We start from the raw sequence: 15,577 nt of genomic DNA, 5'->3' as shown, positions 1-15,577 counted from the left end.
GCATTTCCCATCAGGCTCCCATCACCATAGGAAACAAACTTTTACACACCTTTTATTTAAACTCTCCATCTGCAGATTTCCTCTCCATCAGTCTGCCACATCATAATAACAGGCAAGTCTCCCATTTCTTAATTCACAAAGAGAACTATTTTGCAATCTCAGAGAAAAAAACGCTTCATATGATATCGTTTTCAAGCATACTGAAGACAAGGTTCATTCAGAGTTCTTCAATCTGGTAACATGCAACTCAAAGATACTTCCCTTCTGCTCCACTTGCATCTTTCACCCAACACAGAATTTACTTATAATGTAACGTCAGCTCAGTAAAACAAATTGCATGTATTTTTTATAAAAGGTATAAAACTACAACAGGTTATAAATCAATTTTTTTTTTTTTAAGAAGCTTCAGCTAAAGAAGCCTCTTTAGGAGACTCTGTTGTGATAGAATAAGAGAAAAGGTTTCAAACTAAACAGGGGCAGATAAGGAAGAAGTTTTTTCACAATAAGTGCAGTGAGGCACTGGAACAGATTGCCCAGAGAAATGCAGGATATCCCTGGAGACAGCCAAAGTCAGGCTGGATGGGGCTCTGAGCACCTGATGGAGCTGTGGGTGTCCCTGCTCACTGCATGGGGGTGGACTGGATGGCCTTTTGAGTTGGAAGGGACCCTCAATGATTCCATAATTCAAATGAAGTCATTCAATTTCAGAAATAAGGACCATCAACTGAAACATATGCTAAAAGGCAGTCTATGAGTAATAATTAAAATATCTAGGCATCACAACTAATTCAGTAATTCCATGTATAACGAAAAGGAAAAGCACAAAAAGGCTTACATACTTCTGTATACACTTTACTGATACTAGGCTATTTAACCAGTTCTATCAACATTTGGAATGGAAACTGAAAGGAAAAAACTAAACTGGGAAGTAGAAGGGCATAGGTAGAAAATATATTATACAAAGCCTGAGAAAATGCCTTTCTCTGAGACCTTCCTTCATTTCTTTTTCCTTCAAATACAAACATGGGAGGTAACCCATATTTTCAAAATGCAATGTATTCTTTACTTAGAAAAAAAGAAAAGCATAGAAAGAGTGAAGACAGGGTAAGAACTGGTATTTTTGGCACCACATGCAGCTGGCACACATCATTCCACTGGCACAGAAGGGTGAGTGACAGCAACTTCAAAGGGCAGCAAGCCTCCCACCTGCACAGGTGTCAGGCAGAACAGCTTGCTATGTTTTTAGCCAAAGAAAGTAGCTATAAAAGAAAAAAAAAAACTAACTCAGCAAATGCTACACCTACAACATGCAAGAAATCAAAGAGAGAATAATGATCTTTTTCCATGCTTAAGCTTTTTAAGTATTTTAATCTGAACCACAATTGTTTTGGTAAGAACAAAGATTTAAGGGTCATTTCATTTCATTCAGTTAAATGCAATCAGAGGAATTAAGAAGTTAATTAACGAGCTATTTAAGGATAAAAACTCTAACCACGATCTCTGATAAATATTATTTCTTCTTAAGAAGCTCAACTGCTAATATTGTTATTCTAGAGGCAGTCCAGACAACATGATAAACTTAACCTCGGAAGATGAAGCATCACTAGTAACCAAAAAGAACATTTTACATATCTTCTTAAGGCACAAAGCCTTTACACTCAATCAGCAAAAGTATTTCATAAAGCTTTTGTTAAGTATTATTTCATATTACACAGCACTGTAATTATTATAACACACTTCTTATTTCCATGATTGATTGGGTATAAATCCTACATGCTCTTGTATGTCAATTTAGAGAAAGAAGAACTTGGAAATAATTTTAACAACCATCAGTTATATAAGAGGCTTGAAACTATATAAATAACAAGCATCTTTAACATCAATCATTTTGCCTTTAATTTTAACAAGTCCTGAAGGAAATGTTGAAATAACTATTACAGTACAAGCAACCTCAACAAGGTAAGAGAAAGTTTTTTGCTTTCAGCCCTCCAAAACCTTCAAGAAGCCAACAAACACAAATCCAAGTGCTTCCATTTGAACGTACAACTCATCAGGATTCCTCAAACGATGCCCAAACTCCCTGAGCACAATCCCAGAAGTGTAAAATAGAAACGCACATGGAAACAAAACCCACCTACCAAAAGAGGCCTTCCTACAGAGGTTGTTTTGCAACAGCACACATATATCACTAAACACGTATAAAAACGCACACATAGAGGAGAAGCATTCCACACACAGCCCCACACCCCGCTAGCAGGCTGAGAGCTGAAGGGCAGCAACCGCACTCACCTCAATGACTCCTGCACGGCAAATGGGCTGGGGAGACAAGATGAACCACGCGAGGCTGCAGCCTGCGCACGACCACCTAAGAACTCAACGGCAGTCACATCTTTGCCAATGGTGAACCACTCGTTCACCTGCTCGACGGTGAGACTCCGCAGCATGACGGCAACAGCAGGCTGACGCCTCGCACCGCACAGCACACGCGCGTACGCTCGAATCCCCTCACCGCGCTCTCTTCCCGCGCTAGGAAAGCCCCGCCCACGGCACGTGACCCGTTGAGGGGAGGGCGCCGCCATGTTTGTGGCGTGGTAAGTTCGGGGTTGGGGCTCGTGAGGTTCGTAAGCGCGCCCCGGGGTGCGGTGAGTTTGTCCTGGGATAATGGCCGAAAGGCGTTCTGGGATCCCGATCGATCTATCGTTCCTCTCAGATGAGAAAATAGCCCACAGGCACGTAGCTTCAGCCCACGTGAAGCTACCCTGACAGGCTGCCCCCAGGTGTCAGGAGCCGTGACGGCCCTTCCCAGTATTGTCTCGGTGCGTGCTCCATGCTTGGGCAGTGCAGAGTGCGAACAGGCTGGGACACGGCGCGCTGTGAGCCTAAGCATGGATTTTTTTCAGTGCAATCAGTTCTTTGAGCATTGCAGCACGGCCCTCGAACACCTGAGGCTGACCGAGAGCTGGCCGCGCTGGTGCTCTGGTCTTCCAGAGGCGCAGGGGGCGCTGTGCGCCGCCGCCGCCTCTCAGGCTCGCGATCTTCGCTCGTTGGTGCGTCCCTTCCCGGCATCCCCCGCGGCTGTAGCGGAGGCCGTCCCCGTTCCGTGACCTTCGGTGGCAGCCGAGCTCTCCCGGCCTAGCGGTGGGTTGCGGATCAGGCCTGGGCTAGTAGTGCCATCGCTCGGGTTGTCTCGGGGAAGAGGCTGGGGAGCAGCCTTTGTGGGTTGGCGGCCGTTGTTCCTTGTGTAGAAGGGACCGCGGGAGGGCGGCGTGTACCCGCTGCGAGGGGTGAGCGGGCCGCGGTGCTGGGGGGAGGGCGAGGAATGTGGATTGGAAGGCACGTTCAGCCTGAGTGAACTCTCTGGGAAGCAGGAGGGGGTCTCGGTGTTCTCAGCAGCAGTGGTGAAAGCACAGCACTGTCAGGAAATACGTCCGTAATTGATGCCGTTGAGCTGTTCGCGTAAACTGGTGAAGAGAAATACGGATTTGTATTGAGACATTAAATTCCATAGAGATGCTTTTATTCTTAGAGAAGTACCAAGATTTCTATTCTGGGGCTCTGAGTTAGTATATAATGTCCATATCAGTATACAGGTGAGTTTGATGGGTTGTATTATTTGGATGATGTGCTCGAAGTGTTTAAGGTAGAAAACAATAGAATGTGCAGTAATTCTATGCAGTGGTGCAGATGTGTGCTAAGATGTTGAATGGCAGTAAGTGTTATTTTAACACGTATCTTAAGTACCTTTCTGGTTTGGTTAGAATAACAACCATTATTTGGATAACCTCATGTGGCGGGAGAGTTAAACTAGGTAATCTTTGAGGTCCTTTTCAACCCAGACCATTCTCTGGTTCTATGAACAAAGCTGGGTACAGAGGAGGAAAACACTTCAATAGGTTTCCTGCTGCTGGAGTACATTTAAAAAGTAACATTTTCATGATAAATCATGAAAATATAATAATAAATAAATCATGAAATCATGAGTAGCTTATCATGTGTTTTGCTATTTTGAGGAGAAGTTAAGATGTTGAGAGGCATAAGGTACGTGAGGGAGGGAAACTAATTTGTTGTAGTGCAAGATAGGAGCCTCTCTAGTTTGCCTGGAACAAGATTTTACTCCTGAGAGACTCAGGAAACAAGTCACTGGTAAAGAGGAGCCCAGCTATTGCTACTCTGCAAATCCTGTTAATTCATCTCTGAATCCTTTTATCAGCAGGCATGTATCTGCGTGTTAGTCCATAAGGTGTAACCTTAATTCTGAATTTGCAGTGCTTTGCTTTGGGATAAATACTTCTTCATGTTTGTTTGTTTGTTTGTTTTAATTGAACCCCTAGACTGCTGCTGCTGAGGTATGGGGGTGTGTGTATGTGAAAATGTGTGTGTTTAACATGCGTATAAGAGTTAGGTATACAGCATACAGTGCATATATGCATATAGTAGGTAAATATGTAACTGCACAACTCACCATTGGAGTACTTCTTGTAACTTTCAGATGGTGCAAAATATGATTCCAAAATCATGGAGAGCCATGAAGCTCTACTTCACTACTGTTTACCAAGAAATATGGGTTGGTCTATCATTAACAGCTTATGCCTATTACAGAATTTCATATGGTGGTAAGTTAAACATTATAATCTCTGTTAGCTGTTAAAACCCTGGTATATAGATAAGAATGTCTTTCACAGTTCAAAATCTGTCCCTGGAAAATATCTAACAAATAAGAAACTAATACTTCTCCTTAAAGCCAATTTTTCACTGTAAAAAATGTAAAAGTTTGACATCTTCAGTGTAGAAGGCTGCACTGCCAAAATCACCATATGCTGGTGTAACTGTATCTGCTTATGAAGATTAAATAATGTACATACTCGTTTTAAAAACACATCTAACTTGCAATGTGTAGCCAGAGGTTTCTCCTTTAGCTTTTTTCTGAATGAATGCAAGGCTGTTTTGAACTAGATGCCCCATCCCTGGAGGCATTCAAGGCCAGGCTGGATGTGGCTCTGGGCAGCCTGGTCTGGTGGTTGGCGACCCTGCACATAGCAGGGGGTTGAAACTAGATGATCATTGTGGTCCTTTTCAACCCAGGCCATTCTATGATTCTGTGATACTATGATTAAGTTTTCTTTGAGATTCCTTTTTTCGTTCTTTTGTTTTCATAGAGTTTTTGCTTAAAGTTTTTGCTTAATACCTGCAAAAATTACAATTTTGAGAAGCTGTTCCTGTATGAACTATATTAAAGTACTGTAAGTTGGGGCTGATGTGCCTCAAAATGTGAGCTGTATCTCCAAACATTGAATTGTATTTTATTTGATGATACTGGATCACTTTCTGAGAGGAAAAAAATATTTAATGTAAAGCTAGTGAATTTGAGTGGGGCAAGTTGGCAACAGATTATGGTATCTTAAAGGTCTTATTATTCAACTTGAGCTATACTAAAAAATTGCCTCTCTACTAGCTGTCATGTTATAAAATGTAGACAAACTTAATAGGGGTAAGGAATCCTTCATTGTGGGAATAGCTGAGTGACCTTACCTTAATATTTCTCTGTCCAAAAAACTTGTGGTATATCCAAAACTGTAACACTAAACTTAAAAGCATAAGTAAATAGAAGAAGCTGAGCTGGAGAAAAAACAATACTTTAATTTTTGAATTCTGCTTGAAATGAAAGAAGTTAAAGCAAAACTGTTTCAAGTTTGGATTCAGGTCATGCTGCTTTAGAGATGCAGTGGTGTGGGGTGTGAGGGCCAAAACCTTCATATGGGAGAACTGTACACAAGGGTTATCTTCAAGTGAAAACAGCTTTTAATACCTGTATACCTTCTTGCAATTTGAGGTACAGTTTTGTATTTAATACATTTGTTTATATAATTGTAAAATATCCGCAAGGGTCAGTAGATTAGGTTGGTCATAGCCTTATTCAGAATTCAAATGAGTATTATTGTTTTCCATATATTTTTGTCTGTTCACTATAAATCACTCTTACAGGAGAACAATTAAAATTAGAACACAAAATAAGCTATTTTAATTATAAAATAAGATCTTAAGACAAACTAGTCAGTTCACATCTCCGTTTTGTACTACTTACACAATGTCCATATATGTAAAGCTGCCTTTCTGCATGTTTCTCTTGAGCTAGGAGTCAAGTAGGAATCTTGATGGCTACAAATTCTAAATGCATGGAGTCTTGGTTGATGGAAACAGTTAAAAATCAATATAATGTTTATAGAAATGTACCATGAAAAGTACATCTTGTACATTTGTTAAATTTTGTTCATGCTCAGTCAGCAAATAGTGAGTAGTATAACCTGATCGAAGTTTATCTGCAAAACAAGAAATTTTATTTAAAAACTCATTGTTCAGCTTGTTTTTCTTTTTCTCTAGGCAAAAAAGCAGTGGCGGATAGTAAGTATTAACAAATACTTGTATTATTTTAAATTAGTGCAGTAAACATAAAATTTTACGTAAGTTTGGGTTTTATTTAATCAATTTAGTAGGTGTTTAACGACTGCCTCAAAACATGTAGTTTCAGTTGTTTTGAAGGCTTTGTAACCTAAAAGCATTTGTGAATCTGCCCAGATGTTGCCTCCATTTTCAGTTTTACTTGGCATAGCTTTCAGGAGCAAAGTGGAAGTTGTATGTCTTGATAGGGTGGTAAGAGTAAGGAATATTATTTTAAGTAGTGATAATGATGGCCATTTCATAGGAATTCTAAGTGGTCTGAATTTCCTGAGTACCTATTAAAATTTTAACTGCCATAAAAATTGCAATTTTGAACTTGTATTTTCGATTTGTGGTTTTTATACCTTCTACAAAATAGCATTTAAATTCTTAAGGTCAGTTTCTTCTGATTTGACAATTTAATTTTTCATGAGCTGCTGCGATTTTCTGTTCTGTGAATGTTTGTTTGCTCCCAGTTGGATATATGCAACCATTAGTCACATTTTTACATGTATAATTAGTGACAATAATTCCAGTCCAGTAGACTTCAGGATAATAGCACAAGTGAACTTGAATTTAGAAATAGCCAATAGCAGCAGCCATCCAAATCGGAGGAAGAGTGGATGTTTGCTGTAACAGCACTTCAAAATATGTGAAAAAGATTCTTATTCTTAGTATAGTTTGTGTGTTTAATTTGGGGAGGTTGATTTATTTGTTAGAGCAGCTGAACTTGCCAATTTTTAGACTCAGATCTAGATAGACTTGTGTATTTTGGGTTCTGAACTGTGTTCTTGAATTGATTTGCTATACAGTTTGAACAGTCTAAATCATGTCTTTGTTTCAGAGTCTTCTGGCCATCATTAAAGATCTCTTGGAGAATGAATTTGGTGTTTGCTCATCTTTGCTGTAAATGAAGCAAGTTACAACCATAGAGAAGTTAATTCTAAAACTGTACCTGATCCCTCTGCTGTGCTTATAAATATGTTGAGCAAGAAGGAATTAAACATGTTGGATAAAGTGTACTGGAGTCTATTGTAAATGTAATTTCTAGAATAACGCCGTCTTGTTTTCTACAGTTCTTTTACGTAAAGCTTTTTCAGTAGTACTTTGAAAATAACCACATCTCTGTGACTAATCATTTTCTTACAATTAGCTGAAATTTCTAACAAAAGCATCATGCCATTTTTTAAGAGCATCTTTTTCAACTGTAACCTTTAAGTACTCCATTTCCTTTAGAAACATCATTTAAGACTGCATCACAAGTGAGGACGTTACTGCCAGCTTTTTGTCAACTTTCAGTGCAGTATTTTGGGGACTCTAAAAACCACATGAAAATCACTTTTCGCACTGTACATACTGAATGTCCATAGCAAGGACACATAGTGCATAAAACCAAAATTTTGCTCTATGTCATGTTTTGTTTAAATTTAGCCTAATCTGCTTTTGAGAAGATTAAGAGGCTTAGGTGATTTTAATGAGTAAATGCTTACGTACATCTTTTTAACTACATCACCAAAACATCTTAAATCTTTCAGCTTAAGGTTTTGTGCTTCAATTTCACTGATAGTAATACCTGACAGTAGCTTAAATACTTTGCACTTGAATGGTCGTGATAACCTTGCTGATGATGACACGGTAAACTTTCCAAATACTGTGTTGCCTTTAATTCCTTCGGAATTTATATTTCTGCTTTAGTTTGGTGTATTGCATTCCTCTGAAAACTGCTCGGTACTAATACTGACATGGACTATGTCACTTTCATGTTGGGCCTGTTTGTTTTTTCTGTTTTAAAGCAGGTATAGCTCACTTGATTTGAAAAGCTGAGAGTTACTTTTTCATTCATTCTTACCCTTTCTTCTGTCTTCCGTAGTTTTCTTTGTTTTATATCTTCCCTTGATGTACTTTTTAAACTGATTCTCATCAGATCCTTTTTTTTTTTTTTTCTTGGGAGTTTTCACTGCTTCCACCCTTTTTTTGTTTTCTAACTTCAGAAGAATGGAGGAGTAGAGAGATCTTAGTATTTATGTCTTTACATACAAAAGCCTCCAGAAGTGGGGAACAGAAAATAAAAAGTAGGAAAAAAAAAAGGGAGCTTCAAACAAACAGATATTAGCCAGTGGTGATTACAGGGTGGGTCAGAATTGTGGTATAGTAAATACCTGGTTCAGATTGAAAATTTATGCCAGGTAAGGAGGTGTATGTGCATTTGTGATGCAAATTTATGATCACTGACTTAGTTCCTAAGATGTTACACATACTTCATACCTGCTTTAGCAATTTTCAATTAGGGAGCTGAGGCAAACAAGGTAGGGAAAAAACATGAATCATTTCAAGATTTACCTTAGCTATAGAACATAGCATACTGGGAATGAGCCACACTGGTGTGATGTTTGATCTCTTAAACATTAATGGAAAAGCAAGAAGAGCTTTTGCAAAACTGCCCCTGGAGTGCAGTTAATGCACTTGTAGGGAAATTTTACCCACTTCAGCTCTAAAACTTGATGTGTAACTTGATTCCCTAATAGGGAAAGGAGCTACATGTGGGACTCAGTGTCTGGATTGTGGAAACTACACATTGTGTTGAAATAATGCTGTCTGAGTTTGTTCTTCCATTGTTATGTTTCTGTTGTGAGTTTCTCTGACTGTTTCAGAACATTCCTGCTCTGCAAAAGGCAAGGGAGTAAAATTGATATGTTCCTCAATAGATTTTATTTATGTGAGTAGGATACAATAGGAAATTGACAGTCAGATACTTGACTCAAAAACAGAAACCAACACACCCCTAACACGTGTCCTACTATTGATATGCTGTCTGCACCTCAGTGCTGTAGCACACCTCACAGTCTTGTTTATGTACTGTGAGGTGTGAAAGGAGCATCACTGTTAAGGACTTAAAGGTAATCTAAAATAGGAAGGTTCCAGGCAAGGTCTATCCAGTCCCAGCTGTTGAACTTGCTCATTTTTTCTATGCAAATGATTATTTCTGCTCCTTGGCAGATCGTGCTGTATCTATTTGGCTGTTGCATCTTTATATTTAACATTTCTAAAAGGAAAGAATTATGTTTATACTTTTTGAAGTAGTTCAGCAGTTGCACATTTCATTTGCCTTTGATGAGGTGTTGACAATGACAAAAATTATTTACTACCTTTGCAGTGTTAGTGGAACCAACTCTTACAGAGGCTGAAAAACAACATTCAGTTGCTGCAGCATCACCTTCGTAAAGTTTCGCTGTTTGTTTGTTTGTTTGTTTTTTTAATTAAGTGTAGAATATCAGAACTCAGGACTAGGCTGCTAAATTAATAATGAAATGCTAATGCAAGATATGGTCTTTTGTACCATGAAAATACTGTATTCATGCCTCCAAGCCAAATCCAAGCCACATTTTCTCATGGAGCTCTGAGATTGCTAGAACATTCCAAAGTCCTGACTTACAGTTGAGAATCTCAGAGTATCCCCTACATGCTAATAAAGAACTGTGGAATACTCTAGAAGAGTAGCAAAATACAGTCATAGCCAACAAAACATTAGTCACGGGGCCCAGCCTACTTAACCTCTTTAATGGTTAACTTGGAAAAAGCCCCAAATGTGTATTCATGTTAATGGGGAGGATGAGTAAAGTTGCAGGAAATGATCTAAACCAAGTAAAACAGCTGAAATAGTCTCCTATGTATCTGAATCATGATAGCAAATCTCTGAAGTATAAATACAGCCTGATACTGAGCTGGTATGTGCTCATTGTACTTTCAGTCCCTAAGGAAGAACTCTCGGGTGCTTGTTAGACACAGGTGATTGTATGTGACATCACCACCAGATGGCTGCAGTGAAACTAAATGAGGAAATCAGCATTTGAAATCTATTGTTTCATTCACGGAAGTCTGTGAAGTTTCTAGGAAGGAAAGAGTAGTGAGATAGGAGATTCTCTTTGGCATTCTCTTGTGGTTAACAATTTGGTAAATGGGAATAACAAGAAGAAATTAAAAGATAGACCTTCAACAGCAAGCTCTTTGTACTATTAATTCCATGACCTTTAGCAACTAACATTTAGCAGCTAATACTTTTTTTATAATGACACGTGAGTCAGATTTGGTAAGTTACAAAGAACTCATAAACAAGAAGTTCCTGTATTCTTCTCCACTGCTTCAGGCAAACTACTTGGAAACATTTACTCTCCTCTATCTCAAAATGAGCTGACCACCAAAAGCATGGAATCTTTAGAAATTTTAATTAAATTTTGCTAGTAGTGTAATGTCTTTGGCTGTGGTTTAACAGTGTAAGTGCTGAGGCAGCTTGTGGAGTTTCCATCCTTATACCACGCTGACATGTTTCTCTTTGTTGTGCTGATACAACTGTTCGTGAGTCAGATTGGACAAACTTTAATGATTTTATAGGCATTTTTCTCTAAAATAAAGCAAACAGGTTTTTTTTCTGTTTTAATTTGGATCCATCTCTGGCTGTTTACAGCATGGCTACTCTATAAGTTATATTATAGCACAGCAGGCTCTTTTTTTCAGAATTTGTATCTATGCATTCACTCTGCCAGCTCTCCTAAGTCATGTGCCTTACAATAATTTAATGCCATTTCCTCCTCACATCCAGCGATGCACATGATCAAGGTACTGCCTCCTGTAAGAACTGTCATCACTGTCAACACTCTCAGCAATAAGAGGAGTAGCAATAAAAAGAATGCAGAATCCGCCCTGTGTACAAATCAGGAATGTCAGCTTGTGCTTCAACAAAGGGACAGAACTTTGCATCCTTCTTTTGGAGCACCTTGTTTTCTCAGATGCCTACTATGAGTTGGAACAAAAGAACGCTTGTACAACATCTTGATGCTCAGTACATGCAGAAGGAATGCTTTCCATATTAGAGGTTAAGATTGGTATTATTTCTTCAAATCAGGAATTACAGCCATGAAATGAAAAGAAATTGAATTACGGCTTTCAGCAACTTTTTTTTTTTTTTTAATTGACTTGACCTTTAACTACTTATTATGCATCCATATATCATCACTGTTACTTCAGCTTCAGATGAGAGATTTCTACAGAGCTGTGTTTGGTAGAAAATGATAATGAGAGATTCTGTGGGTGGTAGAACTAACAGCAGTATACTGAATGAATCCCATCTGTGATGACTTCTGCCTACACAGATTTCTCCTGCAGTATCAGTTGTAGTCCTCATTTCTTGTTTTAACCTGTTGTGTTTAGCATACTTTTGAAAATATTAAAGAATTGCTGCAATTAAGGGGGAATTATTGAGGTATGCAGTAGAACTGTTGTGAGATATTTCATATGGAATGCTTATAAACAAGCAAAATTGCAACAACTAAACTGTCACCACAACCAGAATATTACTGGGGGGAGGGGAGGAAGAAATTAATAAAATAATTAGAATGTTAGCAGACATCTGATAGAGTAACAAGTATACGCTTTCTTTTTTTCTTAACCAAAAGCATTTCCCTTTTTTTAATTAACACCATGCTTACCTTCAGTATATATATTCCAGTGTTAGCTTTGAATTTAATGTACTTGTATACAAAAATAGCTTTCTTTGAATTCTTCTATATCTGAAATTATAGTCCTTACCTTATAATCCTTTGTAAGTCACTGTATTCCATACAGCGTATCAGCTTGAAAAAAGCAGTCATAGAATGGCTTACATTGGAAGGGATCTTAAAGATCATCAAGTTCCTCCCCCCTGCTGTGGGCAAGAACAGCACTCAGCAATACTTCTTGTCCAAATTAGAACCTCAAGACTTCTTAGCTACAGTTAAAATGTTGCCTTTCTTTCAGTAAACTAAGTGTTAGAGGCATACTATTTCAGTCATGGATCTGAGTCTGTTCCAGAAAACAGTGAAACAAATACCTTTTAGCATACTTAGATTTAATTAATTTCTGTAGCTAAAAAGAGTCCTGCCAAAATTGTATTTTCTTTGCTTCAGATTGTGCGTTCTTATTAATGCTATCATACCTCCTTTTAAATGAAGGTTACCAATTCAAACGTAATCAAATGTGTCCAGGAAGACAGAAGCAGAAGGCAAGAAAAAATTCTGCAGAACTTTTACACAGCAATGGGAAAAAAAGGTGAAAAGATTCAAGTTGCTTTACCTTGTCCTACAGCTTGTATTTTTACAGAACAGAAATACTGGTTTTGAATTGGAGACATAAGCAATAGATAAACTTTTAAAGTCCATTTTCTCAAATCTTATGAGGTTCAACTGCATATTATGACATCTTTGAATAAATCAAATATATTGTAAACATGTACAGGTGACACATTCTATACTATCTCAATTTCTAGGGCTTTACACTTAATCAATAGGATTCCACTGATGCCAGTACAGTTCATTACCCTTTTCAGCTGGTGTTCTGTTTATCCAGCTAAGAACTGTAGTAAACTTTGCCCAAGGATTAGAGCAGTAACAGAATTATTCAGGCACTTAGAAATAAAATAAAAGCAAGCTGTCTCATTGAAGTTTGCAGGACTAGAATAGCAATACCTTACCTGGAAAAGCAAAACCTACACAATTAGAAAGGGTGAAGAAATGAAATGGATTCTCTTAAGACATGTACTATCCATTTTCTCTCTCAAACTTTAGAAAGTGATACATGGAAAGCAAAGTAACACCTCGACTGAAGCACTGATTTGTTAACTATCTCCTCTTCAATTATTACTTCAACTAATATCCCATCATTTAGTCATGGAAGCTTCCAATCATCATGGCCATACTGAGGAAAATACAAAGAGTTTTGTAAATATGCATCACCTTAAAAGCCTCTTCCAGGATTTTTTTTTTGCTTTCTCTACTCCTTCTAATATTCTTAATGGTTTCTTCATCATAAGTTACAGGGGAGCAGAGGATTTTCTATCTGTAAAAAGGATGGCACATAATCTGTTTTATACAGCTATAACTTTTGTAGCTACAATATAAAAAAATAGCAATACCTATTAGTATAAGAATTTTATGAGAATGTATGGGAACATATTTCCAGTGAGGCCACAGTATTTTCTACTAAGTACACCTTCTTGCATCATGTGTATTGGATTAAGCATACAATTTATGTTATTGTTCAAAGAAATTACATTTCTAATCCACCAAATACAGGGCTGAAACACATGATGTATCAGGCACTCAAATCCCCACAGAGTGCACACAGCTCTGCTAGAAACAGATCATATGGCTTCACTTCTGTTTTAATTATTGTACTCCTTTTCAGAATGATGCATTGTGTGCACTGTGCCATGAAACTATAGGACATTAGTCATCTGGTCCAGCATGCATTACTAGAATATTATAAGGTAGGGATGAAAAAGTATTTTTTTCCTATTCACGTGTCTTAGAGACTGTATACAAAACAGACATCAAAGTGTTTCCTTTAGGTTATTATTTACACTTTATCTCTGAACAGGTTTGGTGGGGTTGGAAAGCACTGGCTGTGTATGAATTCAAACATGGCAGCTTATGACAATCATTCAGTGTGAATTCCTCATTGTTGCGTCCTTAGGAAGTCAGCTCTATTCTGGAATGAAAGGGTACTAGAGGCCACAGTAACAAGTTAAAATTGATTTTCTTTAAGTATACACACTATATGCAGTATTTCTGTAAAGATTTTAATCTACCCATGTCGTCTGGTACAGCACACTGCACCTGCAAGTAGCTGCTTGGGAACTTAGAAGTACCTCCAAAACCCAGCTTCTAAACTTGCTTGCCTACTCATTGCCACTTCCTCCTGCTTTACAGCAAATCCAAAATCTACTTTTGGAAAGGAGTGTTGTGTTACGTAATAAAGCAATCCACTAAGCTATTTAGAAAGGACAGATTAAAAATTTTGTAATACACATACACAGAAAGCCCTAGCACTCTCTTCATACTTGTTTCTTGAGATTTTCTTCTGCCAATTGTGAGGAAACCCACCCTAACTATAGCCATCTAGGAACCTCTCTAATCTCTGTTAGTCATCCAGGCTCCATTTTTAATCAATAGAGAGATAGGCACCTTCAAAGACATTTAGATAGTGGGATGAGTATCTCAGAAAGGAATTAATTGCCTGCAGAACTGCCTGTCTCCCTTCCCTTCCATCCCAGTTTATTTACAGAAGGAGCCTAGATGATGGATTTAGACCACATGCTTAACTTCCAGATTGTTTCAGTTGGATGAGATGTATCCCACCTTAAACATTTGACCTCTGAGAACGTTTATTTCTGGCTATAAATAGAAGTACCTGTTATTTAAAATAATACCACATGAGAAGAAGTCGTCTTAAATTAATTAAAATTAATTAAAATTCCTGTGACACCTCCAAAGCCTGAAAACATTTTCCTATGTTCCAGAAAAGCATCTCAACCAAACAAATGCAAAACTGAATAAAGCTTGGATCCAACAAGGCCGGGAAGTTCATTTTCCTCCTCTTGTCTATGCATAAAAAACAAGTGGGGGAAGTTCAGACATGGCAGCTTTAAAAACTTGAAAATACCTTCATTTGCAAACCTGGCCATTAGATAGTTTAAAAAAAAAACAACACAGAAGTTTTGTCAGGAGTGGTTGTGAAAAAGCTCGTTAGTTGCTCAGACTCCCATCTGTACATCTGTATTGTTAGAAATCTCTTCTTCTCCTAGGGAGAATGTTGCACATGATCGCATAAAAGACCAGCCAGTTTATTAACTACTGTTAATATACCTTTTTTAAAGATAAATCTGCATTAAATACAAAACATACTTTGATAATTTTTCTATGCCTACCCTTTAATTTCAAGTGTATTCACAAAATAATAAGATGATAGGTGATACATTTTGAGCGATTTTCAAATTCTAGCTAAACAAGATCTCAACCTAAATCTCAAAAACAAATCACACTGTAAGTAATTTTTCATTTTTAATGATTACAAGTAAAATAAACGTCTGTTGAGCTATAGTGTCTTCAATATAAAGTTGCTCTGGTGGTTTTGTTGTGGTTGGTTGGCTGGTTGGTTTTTATTTAATTTTATTTTTTTGATGCCAAGCAGACTGTAAAAATTATTTGCATAACATGTTTTAATATTTATATCAACAAATGAGCAAACCTTTTCCTTTAGAAAAAGGCCACAGAATTAAAGTGTCTCTCTCAAAGACTGCGTATTGTGAAGCAAGTAACTTGGATTCTGTATC

General features: G+C 37.8%; 2 protein-coding genes across 4 annotated transcripts in view; one reads left to right on the top strand and one right to left on the bottom strand.

The window, feature by feature from the left end:
• TDRD9 (tudor domain containing 9) overlaps nucleotides 1–2,842 on the bottom strand; it is a 58,792-nt gene extending 55,950 nt beyond the window's left edge. Inside the window, exon 1 of the mRNA XM_003206746.4 lies at nucleotides 2,290–2,842. Within this exon, the coding sequence (XP_003206794.3) occupies nucleotides 2,290–2,579 (290 nt within the window). The 5' untranslated portion in view covers nucleotides 2,580–2,842. The remainder of the gene's footprint in view (nucleotides 1–2,289) is intronic.
• Nucleotides 2,553–7,457, top strand: ATP5MJ (ATP synthase membrane subunit j). 3 transcript variants are annotated; one of them, XM_010711970.4, is made up of 4 exons: nucleotides 2,553–2,591; nucleotides 4,490–4,613; nucleotides 6,379–6,399; nucleotides 7,280–7,457. In XM_010711970.4, the coding sequence occupies exons 2-4, from the start codon at nucleotides 4,490–4,492 to the stop codon at nucleotides 7,297–7,299; spliced, it is 165 nt and encodes a 54-aa protein (XP_010710272.1). In that variant the 5' UTR covers nucleotides 2,553–2,591; the 3' UTR covers nucleotides 7,300–7,457. The 3 variants fall into 3 exon arrangements, with proteins under 3 accessions (XP_010710272.1, XP_003206803.1, XP_010710271.1); XM_003206755.4 differs by lacking the exon at nucleotides 2,553–2,591 and adding an exon at nucleotides 2,998–3,138; XM_010711969.4 differs by lacking the exon at nucleotides 2,553–2,591 and adding an exon at nucleotides 3,136–3,284.
• Nucleotides 7,458–15,577: the final 8,120 nt, after the last annotated feature.

This window comes from Meleagris gallopavo, chromosome 5, assembly GCF_905368555.1.
Source record: "Meleagris gallopavo chromosome 5, MGAL_WU_HG_1.1, whole genome shotgun sequence".
In the NCBI taxonomy this organism is placed as follows: Eukaryota; Metazoa; Chordata; class Aves; order Galliformes; family Phasianidae; genus Meleagris; species Meleagris gallopavo.
Note: the sequence above shows the minus strand (reverse complement) of the source record. Positions and strands in the feature narration are given on the sequence as shown.

What these genes read in the sequence shown, in the direction of transcription:
- ATP5MJ (XM_010711970.4), top strand. Translation starts at nt 4,490, where the DNA reads ATGGTGCAAAATATGATTCCAAAATCATGGAGAGCCATGAAGCTCTAC. An exon ending in TTACAGAATTTCATATGGTG is followed by an intron (nt 4,614 to 6,378) that starts GTAAGTTAAACA and finishes CTTTTTCTCTAG; the next exon opens with GCAAAAAAGCAGTGGCGGAT. An exon ending in CAAAAAAGCAGTGGCGGATA is followed by an intron (nt 6,400 to 7,279) that starts GTAAGTATTAAC and finishes TCTTTGTTTCAG; the next exon opens with AGTCTTCTGGCCATCATTAA.